This window comes from Myotis lucifugus, unplaced genomic scaffold, assembly GCF_000147115.1.
Source record: "Myotis lucifugus unplaced genomic scaffold, Myoluc2.0 scaffold_71, whole genome shotgun sequence".
Lineage (NCBI taxonomy): Eukaryota > Metazoa > Chordata > Mammalia > Chiroptera > Vespertilionidae > Myotis > Myotis lucifugus.
This window is the reverse complement of record NW_005871119.1, coordinates 170,747-195,581: the sequence shown is the minus strand read 5'-3', so window position 1 is coordinate 195,581 and position 24,835 is coordinate 170,747. Positions and strand designations below refer to the sequence as shown.

At 36.3% G+C, this 24,835-nt stretch overlaps 1 protein-coding gene across 1 annotated transcript in view; it reads right to left on the bottom strand.

The window, feature by feature from the left end:
- The window catches only part of SNAP91 (synaptosome associated protein 91), a 119,934-nt gene continuing 95,099 nt past the window's right edge, over positions 1 to 24,835 (bottom strand). Inside the window, exons 20-27 of the mRNA XM_023755177.1 lie at positions 23,841 to 23,975; positions 21,990 to 22,139; positions 17,891 to 17,921; positions 16,655 to 16,766; positions 7,393 to 7,476; positions 6,656 to 6,760; positions 3,182 to 3,284; positions 1 to 1,389 (exon numbers count right to left, since the gene is read on the bottom strand). Of these exons, the coding sequence (XP_023610945.1) occupies positions 3,192 to 3,284; positions 6,656 to 6,760; positions 7,393 to 7,476; positions 16,655 to 16,766; positions 17,891 to 17,921; positions 21,990 to 22,139; positions 23,841 to 23,975 (710 nt within the window). The 3' untranslated portion in view covers positions 1 to 1,389; positions 3,182 to 3,191. The remainder of the gene's footprint in view (positions 1,390 to 3,181; positions 3,285 to 6,655; positions 6,761 to 7,392; positions 7,477 to 16,654; positions 16,767 to 17,890; positions 17,922 to 21,989; positions 22,140 to 23,840; positions 23,976 to 24,835) is intronic.

The window sequence follows — 24,835 nt, the reverse complement described above, 5'->3', positions numbered from 1 at the left end:
TTTGTTCAAGATGTTTATTGCATCTCAGAGGGCATACATGCATTGGGTTTTTAAACTGAAATACAAAGAAAGCCATTTTGAAATTGGTTTTAGGTAATTTTTCCCCATTACAGTGTATGTTATCCCCACAATAAATTCAGATACAACCACTTTAAAATGGTACCATACACCTATTAAATAATCTGAAAAATAGGCAAACACCTTTCCAACCCAATATGCTTTTACAAAGAGCTGCCAAGCCACTAGCAACACTGATCAACAGTGACCTCATTTATGCATCGAAATCTTAAGCCAAGCCATCAGCACAGACAGTGTGACAACAAATTAAAAAGTAAAGAATACAGTATGTACAGTAAAGGATACAATTTTCTGAATCAGTTTAAATTCTAATCACAATGGTACAACAAAACCTACTTTGAGCTCGGTTGAGGGATGGAAGAACACTAGTCTACAGAACACACAGAGAAATACTAAATTAACAGGTGTACATAAAATTCACAATAAAGTCAAATATTTGCAGCAATTTTTCAATTACAGATATACCTTGGGGTGCCTTCATAATATCACTTGAATAGCACATCTCCAATTGCACTTGTATGGACATGATAGAAACAGACCCTTGACTTTTCAGTGCATTTAATCAAGAATGAATAAATAGGCCAATTTAGATGCAAAACCTGTCAAATATAATTAAAATATAGATTTTAATATAGCAGTGATTAAATAGGGAATTCTCACATTTTTTTCATTCTTGATAAGGTAGCTTCAAGGAGAAATATTTATTATGGACATTAACCTTTATATTTTTTAAAATAAAATTTCTTAACATATACAGTGCCACAAAAATAAACATTTCTCACAACAGTTGAAGTTCCCGTGATTGGAAAAATGTATTCCACACCGAAAAAAGTTCTGTATATTTAAGTGTTTTCCTTACTATTTGATATTATCACACTATTCCTGTAACAGAGATGCAGAAGAAAAGAGAATTTATGGAGAGTTTAGGTTTGTCCAAAAGTTATATATACATTGAAACCTTCAAAAACACAGACACATCTTTCCAAATGGCTCACCACACAACAGCTGCATCATCCGTCCATGGGCGAGGTCAGAAAAGCACTAAGGGCATGAGAAACATCCACTCATTGTTTACATCATACAACACACAAATAACCCAAATACACTACAAGTCTGAGAGCAGGGATAACAGCGAAGGGAGTACACATTCCTAAGGTTCACTTTCACAGCTGTGCTACACGTTTCAGGAGAGAAGTTATGAGTAAGCATTGGGTTTGGTACTGGTGGCTCACTTTGTAAGTCTGAGCATCAATCTTATCTGAAGTCTCCAAACTCATTATTTTTTTTCCTATTCAGTCACAAAAATTGCAGCTGTAAAGATAAAAAGCACTTGAATTAAAAAACAGTATTACATACTCTTCAAGCATTTTATTTATCTCACTTGCAATTTTACTTCATAGGTAGTATAAAAAATCTTTATGCAAAACGTTTCTATATTACAAGATTCACCTTCATCTACCTTTAGCCATTCTCTAAAATGAGCTTAAGATTTCAGCCAGGAAATAAAAAAGCCCGCACATTTTAATGTATAGTTTTGTTTTAGAAAAAAATTATATCAGCAGAATTTTGGAATTCGGATACTTAAAAACCTTAATAGTAAGACATTCAGTTTCAATTAAGAACAGCTAACGTTTAGAAAAGAGCAGTGAAAAAAAGGGAATGGCAGGGACTTCTATTATTATTGTTGTTGTTGTTACTATTAATTTATTTTTAGTTATGGTGCTCAATGTGTCATCCAACGGTTAAACAAGTGACAGAATAGAAGAGAAAGAAGATATTCTTGGTGACTCAATGCCTTCATTTACTCTACTCCCACCCATACTTCACCAGTCATCTTTGCCATGAACCCTTGCTTGGGTCTTTAAAGCTTGGCCCTGTGGGTAACTCTTCACAAAACAGTCAGTGTGTGTCTTCCTCTTGACTGTGAATCCCTGAGGGACTGTTTCAAGGATCTCTGTTTTGGGTATTTAACAGCATTCCTGACATATGATAAGAGCAATATTCACTGAGTAACAGGCAGAAACAAAAGGCTGCTCTGTGCAATGTCCTTGGTCCCTCCTGGAATTTCAATTGCTCATTGTCTTACCTATGCCTCCATCAGCCCAGTCCAACCCAAAGTGGAATATAAAAGGGACAAGAGAAATTACTTGGCTGAGATGTCAAAGTTTTAAATGATTAACTTTGTATAAGAAAAGAAATAAAGCAGTAATTTAAAAAATCTTAGTGGGCATTAGAGAAAGTTTAAAAATATACAGATATAAATGCATAATGAAAATAACACTGGGTAGTGGTCCAAAAGTTCAGCACTCTGCTCCTCCAGCGTGACCTTGGGCTAATCATCTGATGCCAAGTGTCAGTTTCTTTAGCTGTGAAATGAGACTTTCTGGCTAGTTTATCTCACTGGGTTTGATCTCCTACAGAGAAGATCAAAGAAGATAATGACTGAGAGGGGCAGGGAAAGTACTGAAAATAATGAAAAGCAGCATTATTACTGCTCATCACACCCAGCAAGTATTTGTTGAGAACCTCCCCACTGTGTAAGGTGCTGGGGTGAACAGTCAACTTTCCTGCATCATAATAAGTTCACTATTAATCACTTCATATTATGTTAGGAATTTAAAACTAGAATGTTAAAATTTAAAAATTCTACTCGAATGTAGAAAAGCAAAGGGTAATAATCTAAGTTTTACTTGATGAGGCCAAGAAAGGCTGAAGAATATAAAAATACAGTATGTAGCCAAGTATATTCTTAGGTGATTTCTAAATACAATATCATAAATGTTACCTTTATATAAATTTCAGTCACAATTTACCAAGTAGCTTGAACAACTTTCTGCTTTATCAGTATAATATCTATGCTTTCCGGTCTAAGGACAATTTGGAGATTTGTTTTTCTCTTAGTTTTATAAATTAAGTAAGATTTTTAAAAAATCATTGATAATTCATTAATAGCTTTTAACATTGATTTAAAATATAAATACTCAAATTATCATTATCATATACATATATTAAAAACACAGAAGTACAAATATCATACCTGAAATAGCTAAGCATTGCACAGGTAAATATTACAAGCCCACAGGAAAAGCTCAATATTAGATACCTTAAATTGTTTACAAGAAATCCTTGATGTTAAGATCCGCTAATGGGTCCTTTGCTGGAGGTTTCTTGGGACTCTGAGTGGCAGGTGTAGGGCTTGGAGAAAGCTAATGGGGAAATGCCAGCCCCAGAGAGAAGAAATAGAAAGCAAACAAGAAAGACAGATAAGCATTAGGCCGAGCACGCACCACAGAAAACACACATGCAGAAGATTAGATGGCTAAGGGTTTACAAAATCGACTTTGTTCTACTTAGTCACAGTGTTGTGCTTAATTTTGGACTTGTAAAATGCACTTCCGATGCTATTTGGCTTTTTTGAAATTCTTTCATATCAGATGCAGCCAAAAAAAAATTGGAGGACTCTGGTAGAACAATATGGATATGAGTTAGAGAAGATGTGAAAGACTAGTCACATAAAGATATTATGAATATACAGTGAGCAAAACAAAATAATCAATTTCTCTGTACAAAAGCATTTTGACTTTGGGTTATTAGTACCACTAATGAAGAAAATTTAAAGGACTTCTTTTATAGGGAAAGTGAGTTTGAAGGAAACATTGAAGAGTAACAGTTTACAGAAAGCCACATAAGAAATTACTTAAAATTATTAGCTAAATATACTAGGATTTCATATAAAGTATTTTAAGTGAAAACCAGTCCAGTTTGAGGCACTGTCTGTCTCAGATGAGCAAACAGTTTCCTGGTTATAAATGTCACTAAATTCCAACATCGCCTGTCCAACTTGCAGAAAAGACTAATTATTCAGCACTATAGGACATAATCATACTGAACTTGCAGAAAAAGCAGCAAAGAATTACTTTACCTGGTGTCTGTTTGACACCTAAATTATTTAATTGTGTGACAGAAATAGGTTCTGGGATCAGGCTTCTGCAGGAATGTTAGGGTACAAGGCCTTGATTTGGTTATGTAAACTATGTAGAATAGTAACCTTTGAGCCTAATTAATCTCCAATGCTCATATGATAGAAACCTCAGAAATATGGGATTTCAGGGCAGGGATGTATGTTTTTATTGGTTCAGTAAACAGCTCCAAGCATTTTCAGATGTGCTCCTATGTCCAGAAACTATTGACTGACTGCAGAATCTGTCAGTCAAATTTCCATTTAAAAAACTCGATTCATACTTCATAGGAAGATCAAGACAAAAATGAGTATAAGGGTTGGAGTTGTTTGGAAGATAAGAAACTCAAGGACTGATTCATAATTAATAATTAGGTGAGATGATAACAACATCATAATACCAACCAACTGAGGAATAATGGGATTGTCCAGGCATCCCATCAGTAATAAAAAGCTGATCTGTTCTCTGAAGCTACAAGTCATGTTTATTATCTAGTATAATCGGCTATGCTTCATCTCTGATATAGGATATACATCTAAAAATTGTATAAGTATGACATGCCATTTCCTAAATTACTATAAATTTGGTTAAATGATTAAAACATCGTTTTCATCATACAATCTACTTCTCAAGTTTATTCTTTGAATTAAGTAAACAAATTGATACTATGTAACACTGGCATTATGCTAAAAAAACAACTACCTGAAATAATAAATAATAATTAATTTATTTGTAAAGTTTTCAGCACACCAAGTTCATAAAAAATAGAAACATTTTCCTTTTTTCAAAAAGGTGGTAAATAGTCATGGATATATTCAACCATCAAGGTAACACACCTGATAAATGAGATCCTTCTTAGAAATTAAAAATATCTAGACTAAATTTAACCTTACTATTATCCACCAAACGTTCCTCACTCTCCCCAAAAAGCAATTCTAGGAAGGGTTCATAATCTCAGATCAGACTAGAACATTTCTCATGCAGACAATGCTTTGGTTATGGCATTGAAGGCCAGGGTTCCTCACATTTTAAATTTATCTCTTTAAACACCTAACACCATTCTCTCTCCTGGCCACTGTGGCTTTTGAGGGATTAAAGTAAAAAAGTTGAAAGTACATTTTGGGGACAGGTAGAAAATGGATTTAAAGATGATTCAAGGAACAAAGGGGATTAATGTACATTCAGAAAGTTCACAGAAGGAATCCTATGGATAAGGCAATATAAATACCCATTGGTAAGTTAAAAATATAGAAGCAAAAACGTTTACTGACATTGTTAAAAGGTATTTGACTTATTTGCTTTAGTTTGCTCAGCATGGTGCTAGCAAAGTTATATCTTGGTGTTCTGACTATATCTAAGTAGGTTTCTCATGGTGCAAACCTCCTTGGTTCTACATACTATACCTCCATCAGGCAATTTTTAAGAGAACTCAAGAAAGGGTGACTCATCAGCATGACTATCAATACTAGCAGCAAAAGCAGTTCTACAAAGTGCACATATTTTAGCACCTATGTTAATGAAGGTAGCACAATGTTTAGTAAGAAACTGGGCCTCACCTAAAGAGAGGTTTGCCTTTTCTCCTGGGTACCCTCTAAACCTTTGCAATTTCCCAAGTGACTTTGTTAGTAAGGTTGGATTTTTGAAAGTACACCTGAAAGTTTATGCTAACAAGATAGCTCAAAGTGGGGGCTAGCCATGACAGAAAAAACCAACCGTGTGATTTGAGAGTTGGGTCACATGATATCGCTCTGAATTTTAGGGAGGAGAGGGGGTGGATAGATTAAGTTCAACCACATTGGCAATAATTCTATTAATCTTTCCTATATAATGAAACTTCAATAAAAACTCTGCACACGTAGCTTTCTGGGTTGGCAATACTGCACGAGTATTGTCACACACTGATGCCAAGTGGGTAAACCCATCCCTGAGGACAAAGAAGCTTCATGCTTGGAACCCGCCCAGAATTCACCCTCTGTATCTCCTTTTGGCTGGATTTAATCTGTATCCTTTCACTATAATAAAACTGTAATTTTAAATTTAGTGCTTTCCTGAGTTCTCTGAGTCATACTAGGAAATTATCTAATCTGAGGGTGGTCCTGGGAACCCTCAAATTTGTAGGCAACTGATCTGAAGTGAACGTGATCCACGAGACTCCCAAACTTGTGGCTGGTGTCTGAAGTGAGGGTAGTCTTATGGGGACTGCTCCCTTAGACATTACAGTTTGGCAAACTCATTGAAGTTAGTGTTACAAGTCTTGGGCAAACTTGGTAGTCTGGAGGACTGTGTCCCTAACCTTGAGTTTGGCTAACTCTGGAAACACATAATAAAACTGTGGATCAGAAGTACTCCTTTTTCTGGAATAAATACATACTTTCAATGCCTAGCTGTCCTCAGGAACCATTCTGAATGAAGTAGGAGAGGAATGGTGGGACTTTAAGACAGGGAGTTATTTCTATCATTTTCCTCTAAACCTCTCAGTATTGCTAGTCTGTCTTCCATGTTCCCTTTACTTCTGAAGCAACGGATAGGATATTAGGTAAACACATGTCAACAGTTTTCCACACGACAGTTTAATACTTAGCAATGAATGTCCTTATTCTGTGGACATTTACACGGACCTGGGTGCCGGGTACAGCTGCAGCTCCAAAGGGTGGCCTCATCATGGGCTGTGCAAACATGACTGGCTGCTGCGGCATCATGGGCATGCCCGTCCCAGCCGGAGGCTGAAAAGGAACAGCGGTTCACAGCATGAGTGGAATCCACTATAGCAAGGCCCTAGCATTTATGTCTTTAATATGCTCCTGAAAAATCCTGAGGACTCCAGGACCAGGAGAAAGTATAATTTGTGCTTCGACGCTGGAGGATGGCAGAGAATCACTGAGGCACAGAAGCGGGGCTGGCCACACAGCATCCTCATCCCAACCAGGCTTTGTTCTGTTTATTTGCCTTCTGTAAGCATAATTCTTAAAGAGATAAAACCTTGTTTCCTTATGGATGATGGCCCTAAAATTTGCTAGTGATGAAAGTGGTAAGTGAAAAGTCCTAGTATAGGGATTAAGAATAGATTATGATGATTGAGCTAAGAATGTTTGATAAATATTACTCCAAAAATAACATAACAATGTACTATAGAAATTATTTTGGTAGAAATAATTTTAACTATTTTGTATGTGACTTTATCATGTCATGTGTAGACTATTAATGTCTACAGCAGATGAGGTAACTTTTAAGTTTTACCTTACTGCATTTTGGGAAGAATTACATTCCATAGCAATATTTTTTAATCTGGGATCGGGCAATTGGGCAACGGCCTTAGAAATGTCAATTACACTTTTTAGTGCAGGTTATCACTCACCATTCCAAACCCTGCTCCTGGTTGTCCAACAGTTGGAGCCCCAGCACCAGGAGGGACTGAACTGGTTGGAGGTACAGCTCCTTGCTACCATAAAAACCACAAGACAAACATATACACAAAATGACAAGACAAAAAAAAGAACCAACATAATTTTGTTTAAAATGACAATATAATTTTAAAATGCATACTCCTTAGGTATATGTAGATATGCAAAGAATTTTCAAATTTTAGTTTCAAATGTTAAAAAATGGGTCTAGCACCACGACAATTATTTGAACATACTTACCAAATTGATGTTCACTGTTGTGCTATTTGAGCTCGTTGGCTAGCTGATGAGTTATAGCATTGGGTTTCCTCTCTACCTCCTTATATATCCCTCTTCCACCCTCATGAAAAATGAGTCAAATTTATCTAAGCTTTTCCTTTTCTCACCTAAGGATACACACTTTCCCAAAAATGTATACACACACTTTTAATAATTATAAAGGCAGTGTGTGTGTGTGTGTGTGTTTGTGAATATATATATATATATATATATATATATATATATATATATATATATATATGTTTTGAGTTTAGAAAAAGAAGAAGGGAGAGGGAGAGGGAGGGAGAGAGGGAAGGAGGGAGGGAGGGAGAGAGAGAGAGAGAGAGATCAATGTAGGAGAGAAACATCAATCAGTTGACTCTCACATGTGCCCTTATTGGGCATCAAACCCACAACCTAGGTATGTGCCCTGACCAGAAATTGAACCCGCAACCTTTTGGTGTATGGGTTGATGCTCCAACCAACTGAGCCACCTAACCAGGGCTCCCCATTTTTAAATTATTCTTTTTTGTGTTATACTTGCTCTTCTCTGACTTGAGTGTTGTACATTTGCACAATTGCCAAAATTCTTAGTTTTAAGAAGCACTTAAAAGACTGCACACACATCCCATTTCAGATACAGGTCTGGTAGTTTTCAGTCATACACCCAAACCCTCTAATATTTCCCCTATGTTTAAAATCAACCATACTGCAATGCCTTAAATTTAAAGTTAACTATTAGAGCAAGATTCTAATTAAAAAATGAAATATTACAGCGATGTCAGCAAACATGGTGAAGTAAGGAACTTTAAAAGCTACCCCCCCCCCCCAAAAAAATGGCTAAACAAGCAAAAAGTTATAATCAACTATTTGGAACTCTGGAAATTAAATAACAGTTTACAGCAACCTAGAAGGTAGTTATTCAGGAATATCAGTCGAATCTTAATAAGAATAGTGAACTTTGAGGCATTTTAACTTATTCTAGTTCCATCCACTGTTTTCTACTTAAGCTGCAGTCTTGAAAATAACAGCACACATTCCCAGTAATATTACCAGAGGGAAGCAGAATATATTTAATTATTTGCTTTGTCTTGTCTGGGTGGATCCCTGGAAAGACTGGCTCAAAAGTTTGTCTTTGTCTTGCCAAACTGGGAATGCACCTAGTGTTAAAGCTGCTAACTTAAGTCACTTGTGGAAAATACTTACAGGCAAATAGTTCAGATGTTGCTGTCTGAGGCAACAGATAACAGTCAGGGCAAATAGTAGACTAAGCAGAAAGCTTGGGAGGAAAGGCTGGAGAACGAGATGCTTTGGGGATTTAGACTTTGAAGAACTTAGACACACTCCTGGAAATTTAGAAAGCCATGTGCATGCCCAGGAAAGGCTTGAGAAGTCCTCTGGCTCACCTTGATGCTTTCAGCAAGCAGTAGGTGATTGCTAAGGTAGAGTTGCAAGCTGCCTGGTGGAGTTTGAAGACATGCTGCAACACTCACTCAGAGCTCCTCTATAAAAGCTAGGAGATATTTTATATTCTGGGGGTTTTATATAATTATCAACTGACCTACATTAAATAAAGAAACAGAGACTTCAATGGTCACACTTGACAAAGAACACAGACTACAGAATTAATTCAGAATGGTCACTAAACAAAAAACAAACAACTAAAAAAGTAGCAACAACAAACCTTTGGGGAAGGGGTAGAATCTGATTTTGAGTTGCCACATTATAATATTCAAAATTCCCAAGTTTCAACAAAAAATTGTGAGGTATACAAATAGGAATTTATAGTTCATATGCAGGAGAGAGATCTCAAATCAATTACTTAAACTTCAATCTTAAGAACAAACTAAATCCAAAGTAAGCAAAGGAAATAATAATAAATATTAGACTAGAGATAAATGAAATAGAGAATAGAAAAACAAAGTAGAAAACAGAAGAAATCAAACTTGAGTCTTTGAAAAGATCAATGAAACAGACAAACTTGCAGTAGACAAACCAAGAAAAAAAGAGTAAAACTCATTAATCAGAATGAGGAATGGAAGTGGAGACATTACTACCAACCTTGTAGAAATAAAAATTATTGTAAAGGAATATTATGATAAATTATATACTAAAACATTAGATAACCTAGATAAGATTATAAAATTCATATAAATACACAAACTACAAGAAGAAATAGAAAGTTTAAATAGATGTATAGTAAGTGAGGAGACTGAGTCAGTAATCAAAAACTTTCACCATAGAAAAGCCCAGAACCAGATAGCTTCACTGGTGAATGTGTTTAAATGTATGAAGGAGAATTGATAGTAATCCTTCTCAAGCTCTCGCTCTAAAAAAGAATATTTCTTAATCATTCTTTGATGCCAATTATTACCCTGATACCTAAGCCAGACAAGAACATCATAGAAAAAGGAAACTACAGATCATTATATTTTATGAACACTGATGCAAAAATTCTCAACAAAATACTAGCATACTGAATCCAGCAACATATTATACACCATGGCCACATGAAGTTTCACCAAGGAATTCAAGGTATGTTCAATCAATGTAATATGTCATATTAATAATTTAAGAAAAAAAATCCCTCATGATCATCTCAGGAGATGCACAAAAGGCGTATGACAAAATCCAACACCCTTTCATGGACACAACAAAACACTCAACAAACTAGGAATAGAAGCAAAATTCCCCAACCTGATAAAAGGCACCTAAGAAGAAACTATGCTTAGCATCATACTTAATATTGAATGACTAAAAGCTTTCTCCTTAATAATTAGACAAAGATATACTGGATGTTCTAATCAGGGCAATTAGGTAAGAAAGAGAAATAAATATCAACCAGGTAAGAATGGAAGAAACATACTTATATGGTCAATTAATCTATGACAAAGGAGGCAAGGATATACAGTCACTTCAGCAAGTGGTGCTGGAAAAATTGGACAGATATTTGCAAAAAATTAAATTGAACTACTTTATTATACCACATACAAAAACAAACACAGAATGGATTAAGTCCTTAAATATAAGACCTTAAATCATAAAACTCCTAGAAGAAAAAATAGACAGTAAACTCCTTGACTTTACTCTTGGCAATATCTTTTTGGATATGTCTCCTTGAACAAAAGAAAAACAAATGTGACTACATCAAGCTAAAAAGTTTTTGCACAGCGAAGGAAACCACCAACAAAACAAAGAGACAAGCTACTGAATGGGAGAACATATTTTCCAATGATACATATGATGAAAGGGCAAAAGATGTGAACAGACATTTCTCTAAAGAGGACATACAAATGGTCAATAGACATATGCAAAGATGCTCAACATCACTAATCATCAGGGAATGCAAGTTAAAACCACAATGGGATATCACCTCCCACCTGTCAGAAAGGCTACCATCAATAAATCAACAAACAAAAAGTGTGGGTGAGGATGTGAAGAAAAGGGAACTCTTGTGCACTGTTGGTGAGACTGTAAACTGGTGCAGCAACTGTGGAAAAGAGTATGGAGGCTCCTTTAAAATTTTAAAATAAAGCTTCCACATGAGTCAGCAATTCTACTTCTGGGTATTTATCTGAAGAAACCAAAACACTAATTTGCAAAGATATATGCCTCCCATGTTCACTGCAGATTTACTAGTTATAGCCAAGATATGGAAGTAAACTAGATGTTCATCAAGTAAATGGATAAAGACAAATATATATATATATATTTTCTATATAATAAAAGCCTAATATGTTAAGTGTCTGGTCGTCCTTTCAAGCAATCAAAGGGTAATATGATAAGGCTGCTCAATCGCTCGCTATAACATGCACTGACCACCAGGGGGCAGACAGTTGACCAGTTGCTATGACGTGCACTGACCACCAGGGAGCAGATGCTCCGACTGGTAGGTTAGCTTGCTGCTGGGGTCTGGCTGATAGGGGCTGAGCGAGACAGGCCGGGCATGCCCTGGAGCCTTCCTGCGGTCCCTCCCTGGCTGGCCGAGCTCCCAAGGCCCTCCCCGGCCCTGATTGTGCACTGATGGGGTCCCTCGGCATGGTCTGTGCCCTTTTGCAACCCAGGCTGAAGGACCCCCCCCCCCCGAGTGTACAAATTTCATGCACTGGGCCTCTAGTATATGGATAGATAGATAGATAGATATTGATATAGATATATAGATAGATATAATGAAATATTTTTCAGCAATAAAATGGAATGAAATCTTGCCATTTGTGGCAACATGGATGGACCTAGAAGGCTAAGTGAAATAAGTCAGACAGAGAAAGACAATTATCATTTCATTTATATGTGGAACCTAAAAAAACAAAGCAAATGAATAAACAGAATAAAAAAGAAACAGACCCATAGATATAGAGAATAAACTGATGGTTGCCAAAGGGGAGGGGATGGGAGGATGGGATAAAACATAAATAAAAAGGAAAAAAGAAAGAAATCAAACTATCTCTATTTGTAGGTGACATGATTTTATAGATAGAAAGTCCTAAGGAATCCATACACAAAAAAACTATCAGAGTTAATAAGTAAGTTTAGCAAAGTTGTAGGATATAAAATCAATATACAAAAATCAGTTCCCTGTACACTAGCAATGAACAATAAAAAACACAATTACAAAAACAATTTCATTTAGAGTAGCATTAAAAATAATAAAGTACTAAGCAATAAATTTACAAAGAGAAGTACAAGACTTATACACTGACAACTATAAAACACTGTAGAAAGAAATTAAAGAAGACTTAGATAAATGGAAAGGATGCTGTGTTCATGGACTGGAAGGGGAGAGGGAAAGCTATTTTGCTCCCCCTACAAGTATTATATTTCAGATTCACTCTTTATTCATCATTTCAACAGGTGAGGTTTGGTAAGCTATTCACCAGACCCAGAATTATATAATTTATTGGAACCGTGTCACTTATCAGAATTGTAAATAATAATTGTATTATTTACCTGAATTATATCATTGGGACTTAAGGAAATAAAAGAAAAAAAGGTTTTTATTAGTTATCAAAACAAAATGAGCTTGGGTCGAATAATTTCAAGAGAGTCTTAATTTGTCATTTTGCTCAAATGGTAGATTAACTAAAAAATTTCCTCTCCAAATATTATTTTTCCTAAGGTTTTAAATTGTTTTCTATTTCAACTTCAACTGAATATTTTATCTATAGGCAAATAAAGATTTGTTGTTTTTAGGGAGAGAACGGCAGGTTCTGTGATTTCCTGTAAAATGCACATACTTCTGAATTGCAAGCACCTCTCACTTTGTACGATGGGAACTTGAGAGGCCTGTTGTGCACTGGGAAGCAGGACTAAGAGGCTCTGGAAGTGCAGGGCTCTCCATAGCCATGATGACAGAGCCCGGCCAGCAGACAGATTCCTAACAGTCAAGTCCTGTTAAGGCTTCTCGATCTCATTCCAGTTCTCTGATCTGAAAAATGTTATAGCTGCACCTCCAAGCCACAACTGAGGGAAATTTAAAACAAATTTGGAAAAGCAATCTTAGCTCTTGTTTACGGATAAAAACTTTGAAAGGCACCCTCTCTGCTGCCCCTTCAATTTCCTACTCAAAGGTAAAGGCCTGCAGAAGACCAGGACAATTTGGAAACACTGCTTTGCTGCTTCTGAAGCACAAGCTTGGCTGTTTCTCCTCTTTGTCTTCGGTATTCTCAGAAAAAGAAACTTAAACATAAGGAATATAATAATGGGAGAACAGGGTGGAGAGAAGCCAGAGGCCTTGGAGTGATTTCTGAGGTAAAAGCAAAGCCAGAGCTTTGTTAAGAAAGAAGAGCTTTGCAGTAACCATAGTAAAAGGTAGTGAATTGTATAGACTACAAATAAGGCTGAGAGTTAATAAACATAAAATCATTCTGTATACGAGAGCCTTTATATTGTTGCCTGAGTGTTAAGGAGAATAAACAAAGGAAATAAAACTACAGGTAACTCTGCCCTCCTAATAAATTATTTCTGTTCTCATTTCTCTTCCCAGAGCTGTTGTAGCTATTTTATGCTCAAACCTACTGTCTCTAAGTTTCTGGAGCTTACTAAAAATTTAAAGTTTTCCGCTTCATAAAAAAGCATATGGAGTTTTGAGGTTTAAAATAAAAATGAGACTATTACTCTCAGTCTCAGTGATGGTGCCTGCCAATCAAGTAAGTGGCAGCCCTGTGCCCTGAAGAAGCAAAGCAGTTGTTAAGTATTTGATGAATTCACCACCTGTATGGTTCAAATCTTGATCTCCGGGGAGGTAATGGCCAGGGAAGGTCTCCAACCTAATACTACTAGTATTTTTAAAGTCTCTCTCTCTCTCTCTCTCTCTCTCTCTCTCTCTCTCTCTCTCTCTCTCTCGTACTTCTCTCTTATTCCCCTTCTTGGTTAATGGCCTCATTATTTAGCAAACTGTCCATATAGAAACTTGGGCAACCACTGTCTGGGTGGCTTCATTCACAAGGACCCACAATTGTGTGGATTCTATCAAAGAGTTTTCCTTCTTGTCTTCCTTCCCCCTCACTTCAAGCTCTCAACCATTTTTTTTAACCTACAGCTGATCTGCCAAATATCAGTACTCTCACCACCCTTTCTCCACTCCCCTCATTCCATCTTAGATACTGCTATCACCTTGACTGTCCTGGAATTAACTTGTTAAAAAACAATTAAAAACTTGATCCTTCCTGGGCTGGAGTGTCTCAATGGTTGAGCTTCGACTTATGAACCAGGAGGTCACAGTTCGATTGGTGGTCAAGACACATGCCCCGGTTGTGGGCTTGGTCCCCAATGGGGTGTGCAGGAGGCAGCCGATCAATGATTCTCTCTCATCTTTCTATCTGTCCCTCTCTGTACCTCTCTAAAATCAATAAAAATGTATTTGAAAAAAACCCACAAAAACAACAACTTGATCCTGCTGAAAAGGGCACCACCATTAAAGTATTAACTTCTCAGAACAGCTTGCATAGAACAGAATAGGAAAATTAGTTCCTTTAATTTGGTAATGATACTATAAATTGTGAGATTTAATGTGATTAGATAGTATTCAAGACCAGTTCTAAAGAAGCTTTTTCTTTCATTAGGGATTTTATGCATTTATTGAATCGCTTTCCCCGTACCCCAAATAAGACAGTGACTCTCAAATGTTTTTGTATTGAAGAATGGAGTGCAGCCCCCTTTGGTCTCAGCATCTATGTGAGTCACCAACCACAGGTAAATGCCTGGGATCCCAGGGTAAGAATTACATTCCCTTTCAGCCATAAATGAGCCCTAGTTTGAACAATCAATGAAATGGTCATCTTAGTCATACATCAGTTTTAAAGAGAGATTTAGTTTTCTACTAAGTATCCTTTGTAAAATTTAAAATGGAACTCTTTATTGTATTGCTAAATACAAAAAAAATGGTCTTCTTAAGCACTGTTTTTAAATAATGCAAAGATTTAAAGAAATAAATACTTAGATACAATAGGCAATTTTTTTCATTGTTATCAGTTAGGAAATCACTTAAAGTTAAGTTCTTTCAGACTTTGAACTCACCAAAGAAAATAATAGTCCTTGAATATCCTCTCTCACTACCACCACTGGCGGGGGTGAGGAGATAAGAGGAAGTGGGTTTCCAGAACAGAATGTATTTTCCTGTAGAAACTATGGTATAAATCAGGGGTGGGCAAACTTTTTGACTCGAGGGCCACAATGGGTTCTTAAACTGGACCAGAGGGCCGGAACAAAAGCATGGATGGGGTGTTTGTGTGAACTAATATAAATTCAAAGTAAACATCATTACATAAAAGGGTACGGTCTTTTTTTTTTTTTTAGTTTTATTCATTTCAAACGGGCCTGATCCGGCCCACGGGCCGTAGTTTGCCCACGGCTGGTATAAATTTTAATTCAGTGAATACTGTTCTGTTTAATGGTGACTTTTGACTCAAAAGGCATTATTCAGATTGGTTTGAACTTCTTTTTATTTATAAAACTGCTTACATATAAAAATGTTACTATTTATAAAATTATTTAAAAGACAATATGTTCTAAATTCCAAAACTTAGATATTGAAATTAATTTCTGAAACACAATAGTTTTAATAGAGTCTATCTAAAATGTTTGTATTCTATTTATATTAATCACTTCCATACATGTTTGTTTGGCTGGGATTGGTGGGTGATAGAATTAATTCAGGCAATAAGGACAATAAGGAGAGTATGACATCAAGAAAGCCTTTGAGATGGGTGTGATATAGACAGAAGAAGGTGGTAAGTAAAGGCGAAAAATTACGAGTGAACTTGGGAAATAGCAACTAGCCTAGTTTTGCTAATTATGGGGCATATATAGGAAAACAGTAAGTTTTGCTACCCTTGGTAATATCTTTTTTATGGTAGCAAATTTCATAAAATAATAATTAGTCTTTATTACCAGTGACATGCTATTTCATAGAACGAATGGTGGCATTAATATATTAATAGAAATTTAATATACAGAAATAAAACCTATTTAAATTTTATAGAAAAGATGGTGTTAGTAGTTTCAATTTTTGAAATGGTGAGAAGAATTAATAGTGATTTAAAATGAAAGTTCACTTACACAGTGGAAAATTGCCCAATCTTTCTGGTAAGAAAAAAAGCTGTCATTACTTAAGACAATCAAGAAATCTGGGCAAGAAATATGATAAAATATAAATAATGATCAATGTCATTAAATGATTTTGAAAAATTATTTCCATAATTGTACAAATATAAAACAAATATCTCAAGAAGCATATATACTATTTTGAAATAATTAAAATTAAAAAATAGGTCATAATCTTTATCAAGTATAAAGTCAATAAAATTTGCAGTTTGGTAAATATTGCATCCTGCTTATATTTCTTCGATGTGCATGGAAAAGTACAGTGTCAGTAGCAAAATTAAGCAAAATGCACTGTGTTGTACACACTGGGGAGCTGGCAAATTTCCCCCACTGCCCGGGCCCCCAGGGGCTACGTACCAAAGGTGCACTTGATGGAACTCCCGTGGACCAGGTTGCTGGGGCCACTTTCGGCTGCCAGTTGGCACCACCAGTCAACTTTTTCTCTCCAGCATTCCACTGAAGATCTCCCCTAAAATCAAGCATGCAAAACACACAAAAAACACACCAATCAGAAAAGAATGGTGTGTGATTCCTGAGATACTTTTATTTGAGGTTAGAAGCAATCTGTTTGAGTCCAGTGATAATAAAGAATACAGAGTAAAAATTATAGAAGATGCTTAACATACTGTATCTAAGAAAGCTTTAAAGCATTTGACAAAAATAATTTAGAGTTTGGACCTCAATGATAACAGGACTTTTCTATTACTTCTTTTTTTAATTTAAATTCTTTATTGTTGAAAGTATTACATATGTCTCCTTTTTTCCCCACTCCCCCTATCACTTCTAATAGAAAAATATGCCACAAATTTAACTGAATCCTTCACTGGTTATAAAAAATACTAAATAACTGTATCATAAATACTATATACCTACACTTTGTTGAATTTGAGGTGCATCCATGATGTCCCTTTCTGGATCAACAGAAGGTTTCACACAACTCTATCATAACTACAACCTGCATTACAATGACTATAAGATACCATATATTGGTAAAATGGATCCCAATTTCAGACGTTGAAATATGCATCTAAAAAAGGGTACACTGTTTATCATTCTTACTATCCTTCCTTAAAATTGATCCTCCATGAGAGACTTAAAAATCAATGTTAGCTAGGATTATTGTAATGAGTCTAGAATTTAAAGCTATTAAAGTATTCAAACCACAATTCCCCAGTATTTCTAGACTAGAAGCCCAGTGCACAAAATTCGTACACTGGTAGGGTCTCTAGCGGCTGCCGGCTGTTGGCCAGGGCCTCCCTCCCTTCCCCCGGCTGGCCCCACCCCCTGGTCGAACTCCCGTACGAACTCCCAGTTGAGAGGACAATTTGTATGCTACACTTTTATTATATAGGATAAAAGTTCATGACAATCTTGGAGACTAAAATATATTATTCCTTTTCATTGTCATAGCCAACAGTTTGGATGTTCCAGTAGAAAACAACAAAAACAAAAACCCAGAATAAAATAAAAACCAATTCTGAAATTACCTAGCCTGAGAATGAGTAATTACTTTAATGAGAACAACGTTTGATAGTCTCAAATAAGTACAAATACATTCTCTCAACAAAATCAGATAGCTTAAAAAGTACTTACTTTTTGGATGTGGTGCCAGAAATCCCAAGATCTATAAATGGATAAAAGAAAAAAAGAATTTAAAACTCTATACTCAGCTTAAATGATATGACATTTAAAAGATCAAAGACTCAGAGGTCTAGAAAAAGTCCATATTTTGCCTAGGAATGACTACATTCAGTTTTACAAAGGAGAAACTATGTCAGGAAACATTCACAAATCTAACATTTTCTTTTACTTTACATTATACTTAAGGATCGTATTTTAATGTCAATTCGTGTTCAGAAAAATAGAGTAAACACAGCAGGCTGGAGACTGCTATCTTAGAAAGGTCTATGTGGCTGGCATCTGGGAACCTAGCTGGTAAATTATTCTCTACACTGAGATAAAACTTTGCCTCATGATACGGGTGGCTTGCTGTGTCTAAACCATACAAACAACGTGGTTTATGCTGAACACCTGCTTTCCTTCTTCAAGACTGAAACTTTAGCACATGATCAGCATCCAAGAAAAATCCTGGGTGCTGAGTCTCTAAAGGGCTTCCTTGGGCAAACACATCACACACGTGGCCACATTTCTACATGGCCTTCCCCTCCTGGGAATGAGAGAGCGTAAGGAAGTCTGAGCATGGATTCCTCCAGACTCTGCCTGTGTCTTTTCCCCGATGATCCAGCTGTGCATCCTTACCAGCTGCTGTCATACATCTTAGCTGTGAGTACAGACATGTGCTGAGTCCCCTGAGTCCTTCTAGTGAATCAGTGAATGGGAGGGTCGTCTTGAGGATCCCGACACAACCAGCTTCATCGTTCTGCTCTAATCTCAGTTCATTTATTAAGTCAGCCAATATTTACTGAGCCCCTACATATACACCAGGCACTGTTCTAAGTGCTTGGGTTATGAGAGTGAAGGGAAAAAATAAATCCCAATCCTGGATGAACTTACATTCCAATGGGGTGAGATGGATGATAAAACAACATATATAAAAGAATAATAAAGTAAATTATGTAGGCGGTTAGAAGGTAAAATGGAAAGCCTATGGAAACATGAAAAGAAAGAGCAGGATCTGGTGGCATAGGATGAGAGTGAGGGCAGGCAGTACTAAACAGGATGCTCAGGGAAGGCCTCGTGGAGAAGGTGAGACTTGGGCAGAGCTGAGCAGAGATCCGGGGGAGGAGCTTTCTAGCTGTCATATGGTGCACTGTCTGTCCAACGGTAACTCGAGGTTTAACATTTCGAGAAACTGCGGAACTGCTTTCCACAGTAGCTGCCCAATGTTGCCTTCTCACCAGCAATGTCAGAGTTTCAATTTCTCCACATCCTCACAGACACTAGTTATAATGTCTTTTTAATCATAGACATTCTAATGGGTGTGAAGTGATATCTCATTGTGGTACTGATATGCATTCCACAGGTGACTGATGCTGAACATCTTTTCATGTACAAAGTGGACATATACTTTTTGGAGAAACGTTTAAGTCATTTGACTGTTTTTAAATTGGGTTACTTGTCTTTACAGTATTGAGGTGTAGCGTTCTTTATTCATTCTGAATAAAAGTCCCTTATGAGATGTATGTTTTCTCCCATTCTGTTGATTGTTTTTCACTTTCTTTCTTTTTAAAAAAATATATTGTTATTGATTTCAGAGAAGAAGGAAGAGGGAGAGAGAGATAGAAATATTAATGATGAGAGAGAGTCATTCATTGGCTGCCTCCTGCACACCCCCCACTGGGGATCAAGCCCACAACCTGGGCATGTGTCCTTGACTGGAATCGAACCTGGGACCCTTCAGTCTGCAGGCTGACGCTCTATCCACCAAGTCAAACCGGCTAGGGCTGTTTTTCACTTTCTTAATGGTATCACATGTAGCCCTATCTATCTATTTTTTTCTGTTATTGCTTGTGCTGTTGGTGTCATATCTAAGAACAAGGTTAGAAAGATTTATTCATACATTTTCTTCTAAAAATTTTATAGTTTTGGCTCCTACATTTAATCTATGATCCATTTTGAATTAATTATTTTAAAGAACTACAAGACTGTTTCCAAAGTGGCTGCATCATGTTATTTCCCTACCAGCAACAGTTGAGAGTTCTAATTTCTCTACATCCTTGCCAACACCTGTTACTCTCTTTTTGATAATAGCATCCCTAGTGAGTGTGAAGTGGTCTGTCAATGTGGTTTTGATTTGTATTTCCCTGATGTTCAACATCGATTCATGTACTTGTGGGCCACTGTATATCATTTTTGAAGAAATGTTTATTCAAATCCTTTGCCAATTTTAAAATTATTTGTCTTTTTATTACTGAATTGTAAGAGTTCTTTAATATTATGGATACAAGTCCCATATAAGATATATAACTTGGAAATATTTTCTCTCATTATGTGGGTTCTTAATGGTATCATTCATAACAAAAGTTTTTAATTTTGATGCATTCTTATTAATTTATTTTTATTTGATTGACTATTTTTGGTATTATATCTAAGAAGTCACTGCCTAATCCCAGGTCAATACGCCTAGATTTTTTTCTCTAAGAGTTTTATAGTTTTATCTCTTATATTTAGGTCTTTGATTCATTTTGAATTGATTTTTGTGGATGGTATAAAGAAGAGGCCCAACTTCAGTCTTTTGCATGTGGCTATCCATTTGGCTTGCACGTTTTTTGAATAGAGTGTTTTTTCCCATTCTGAATGGTCCTGCAAACCTAGAAAATCATTTAACAGTGTATGTGAGGTTTATTTCTGGGCTCTTCATTCTATGCTATTGGTCTATTTTCCTATGTCTATACTGTACCATTTGTCCTGATTAGTATAGCTTTGTATAAGTTCTGATATTAAAAAGCGTGCTTCAAATTTGTTCTTTATCAAGATTGTTTGGCTATTGGTCAGCCTTCTTCAGCTGAGATAAATATCAAAGGTGGAAGCATCTGTGAGCTGTGTGCTGAGGGCACTCTCAGAAGCTAGAGGTAAAAATCCTCTATTTCTGAAGAAGGGTCTGGGCGGTATATTACAGTGTCCAGCAAAAGCAGTTACCACTGCAGACTATCCATCAGTGGGATAATATTTTAGAGTAGGAAGAGATACTAAAATAATCTCTCTATGGCTGTCATCAAAGCATTTTCATGGATGCCCAGACTGAGGATGCTGAATGGAAAACAAAAGTATATCCATAGGGTAATGGATAGAAAAAAAATGTGTATAAATGATATGCTAAACTTTTGATACAGCCTCAAGTGAAATGAAAGGTATTTGCAATACTAACCCCATTCACCTTAATTAAAAAAATCAAATTCAGATTTGAAATATAAGGCCAGTCTTTATCATAGCTGCCCTCACCTCCTAAGACTCTCTCTTTCATGTACCTAGCTCCAGCCACAGTCTCCTTGATTGATGTTCCTTGAATATACCAGGCAATCTTCTGCCCAATGTCTTGGCACTGGCTGTCTCCTTAGCCTGCACATGTTCTCCTTTAGATATCCATGTGGCTCATTCCTTTACCTTCAAATCTTTGCTCAAATTTTACATTCTCAGTGAGGCCTACTCTCACCCCCACTCTGTGGCACTCTTTACCCCTCTTTGCCTCCCCCATGGGACTTATAACCTAACACACTATAGAATTTATCAATTTGAAAATGTTTAATGTTTGTCTTTTCCCTTTCAGAGCACCATAAAAACAGAAATTTATACCTGTTTTGATCACTAATTTTCTCTCTCAAGCCTGGAAGAATGCCCAGTATTCAATCAATAGTATTTGTTGAATGAATAACTAACACGCACTTGGATGTTCAATTAGTAAACATACTGCATTTAAGTTATTCTGCGTTCTCATTTCCAAATGAAATGAAAACTTAAGTACTTATTATACACAATGCACTTGACTTCATACTTGCACATGCTAACTATACCGTGGATAATTTAGATTAATTATTAATTATGACCTGGGTACTGCTTGTAAGACTATGGTATAGAGACTGCTTACCTTCCAAGGAGCTGTACTGGGTAAAGCACTAAGAATTTCTGCCCACTCCTTAATACACTCACTCACAAGTGAATCCAGAAACAATACATAGGAAAAGACAGGGGGGAAATCACACATGATTCAGTTAAATAAAACTATATGACTCACTGCCTACTAAGCTGGCAAGAGACGAGTCAAGATCGCTCCCAAGAGGTTTGCTTGCTGCCACTGCAGGACTAGGAGGTACCATCGAGATGGGTGCAGGCTGCCCAGTTGGTGCCATGGTTGGCATCAGAAGGTCACCTAGACCATCAAACACTGGAAATCAAATAGACCAGGTTCAGAATAATTGAAAAAAATACATCATATGGAAAATTAAAGGGAAAACTGTCTTAAAAAAACAACTATGGAAACAAGTGAATATACAATCTTATAAAAGAAGGCTTGTAATTCACACTTATCATGACCATAACACCAAAAAGAACATCTCTACATAAGTCTACTCGTAAAGTATGGAAATACTAATGAACATGAACAAAGATGGAAAACAATCTGTGTAATGTACAGGAAAGAGCACAGACTTTGGAGTCAGAATTGAGCTCCAACTCAGCTACACGCCTCACTAGCTGTATGTCTTTGAGAAAGTTTCTGTCTGAGCTTTAATTGCCTCATCTGTAAGTGGGAAAAGTACCACCACTACTACTACATGGCTTTGTTGTAAAGATTAAATTAGATAATACATGTCATGTCTTCATTATAACATTTGCTGTACACAGGCACTCAATAATTGGTAGCCATGGTTACTCATTAAAAGCTATCACTAAAACATGTTTTATTCAAAATGGTAGTGATTTAGCAAAGCCTAACTGGTTTACTCTAAAGTTATACAATGCTTACATTTTTTTTAAAAAAAAAAAAGTCTTTGTTGAAACTATTACATAAACAACTTAAAACAATTCTTAAATGAGAAAAGAAGGCCAAATCTCTTAGTTCCCTATGAAATCAGTGTCAAAATAAAACCTGATATAATGGTCAATACCTATTAAAAAGTATCTGAAAAACAGTTGACCATATTTTAGAAGTAAGAATTTTATTTTTTTTCTCCAGTATAGCACTCACTTTTGGTTCTAACTTTACAGGAATATTTAAAGTAAACACTATTTCAGTAATAGGAACCATGCTATTATTCATGGTTCCTGATTACCATGTAACTAATTACTACTTGTCTAGTTCCTAGAACACAAGAAGGCCATTTAAAATGCAGATTCATGGGATTTGCATAAGTTATTGCTAATATCCATGTCAAAGATTTTGTGGTTGTTAATTTTTATTAAAAAACTATGCATATTTACCATACATACTACTATACAATGATTCTAAATTAAAAAAAGAACAGCATTCAACTAGGCACTGGCAATGGAAGCAACCAAATTGTCAGGCAGGGCATATATTTAGGGTGTTTCTGAAACACATTTAATTGCCAAAAACTCACCAATTGAAAATTTGTAGTAAGGACCCAGCATGGGAAGAGTAGAATGGAAGAGAATACAAACAAAATGACTGCAGGATGAAAGGTTAAAGGCAGGCAAAGAATACTATTTGTGTCTCAACTTCAAAAAACCAAGAACTATGCAAGCTTCAGAGGGTGTAAGCAACAGCAGGGGGAGTGTCCACACATTCAGATACTGTACAAAGATTTAGTACAGAGTACTTGTTTTCCTTTAACCATCTCTAAACCGTGTGCATGTAAGCTCATGCAATAGATGGTGTGCGTGTTAAGTTAGATTTCTGCAAAAAAATTAAAAACAGAAACACAGAAAGGAATTAAAAGTTATTCTTAAAGCCACCAAAATGTACTAAAAATATTCACTTAAGTTACTGAATTTATTTATCGAACAGTTTTTAAAATAAGGTCATCACTCAGTATTGCGTAGACATTTCCTGATTATCATACTAACCTTAGGTGGTTTACTTTATAATCAGAACAAATTAAAAGATTGTAGAAAACCACTGTCTCACCTGATGGATCAAAGGAGCTGCTGCTAGAAGTTGAAGGCGTTGTTCCAAAAGCTGCCTCAAAATTGGGCTGTAGCAGGTTATTCTGGGCTGGAGTCACTGGTGATGGAGAAGGGGCCATGAAGGAACCCCCAAATCCTAGGAAAAAGCAGTTCCAGAAAAAAATAAGCAGAAACAACTAACCATGGGTAAAGGCCATAAAAACAGAGTCAGAAAAAGTTATAGAAGACAGAAAGGAATTGAATGCATGTAGATGAGAGAAGTCAATGACACCTGGGAAGTTATAGGTTATTACAAGTTTTTCAAGTATGTTGACACCTATCATGTATTAATGAGAGATTTAAGTTAACTGGAAACAAGATAGCACACAAGAATATATACCTTTGTTAAGAGAACCCGCGGCAACCAAATCTACGAATACAGTAGAGCACATAAAGCTAAGAGGGTCTCACCCGAGTTAAAATTCATAAAATTATTTTCATTATATTTAAACTTTGATTCTTCAAATCACAATACCAGGTAGTTAGAAAACGCTTAGTTGCACACATTGAACCAGTATGATAATAAAATAAAATCAGAAAAATATGTGTGCATTCTTTCTGCCACCAAATCCTTTTTAATATCTTTCATATGTTCTGGTCCCCTTGCTGCTACTGCCAAGTGAAGGCTCGCCCAACATGGCTCTCAGGTTTCATAAAGTCGCCCAGTGGGGCTTCTCATTTGGACTTCCTTCAGTCCAGTCTCTGTAGTGCAGCCAGAGTGATTTTTCTGAGTGGAAAATGTTGATAAAGTTACTTGCCTAAAATCCTTCCCTGGATTCACATAACTTTCAGATTCACAGAGTTCAGATTCCTTTGCATAGCAATCAAGCTCTTCTGGCTCTGATTCCCTCTCCATCTCTGCAAACTAGGTTGCTGCTTATTGTATCATCAAAGTGAGTCAGATGCCTGCTCTGGGAGGGATTCCTTGCCTTATACTGTTATCAGCCACAAACTACC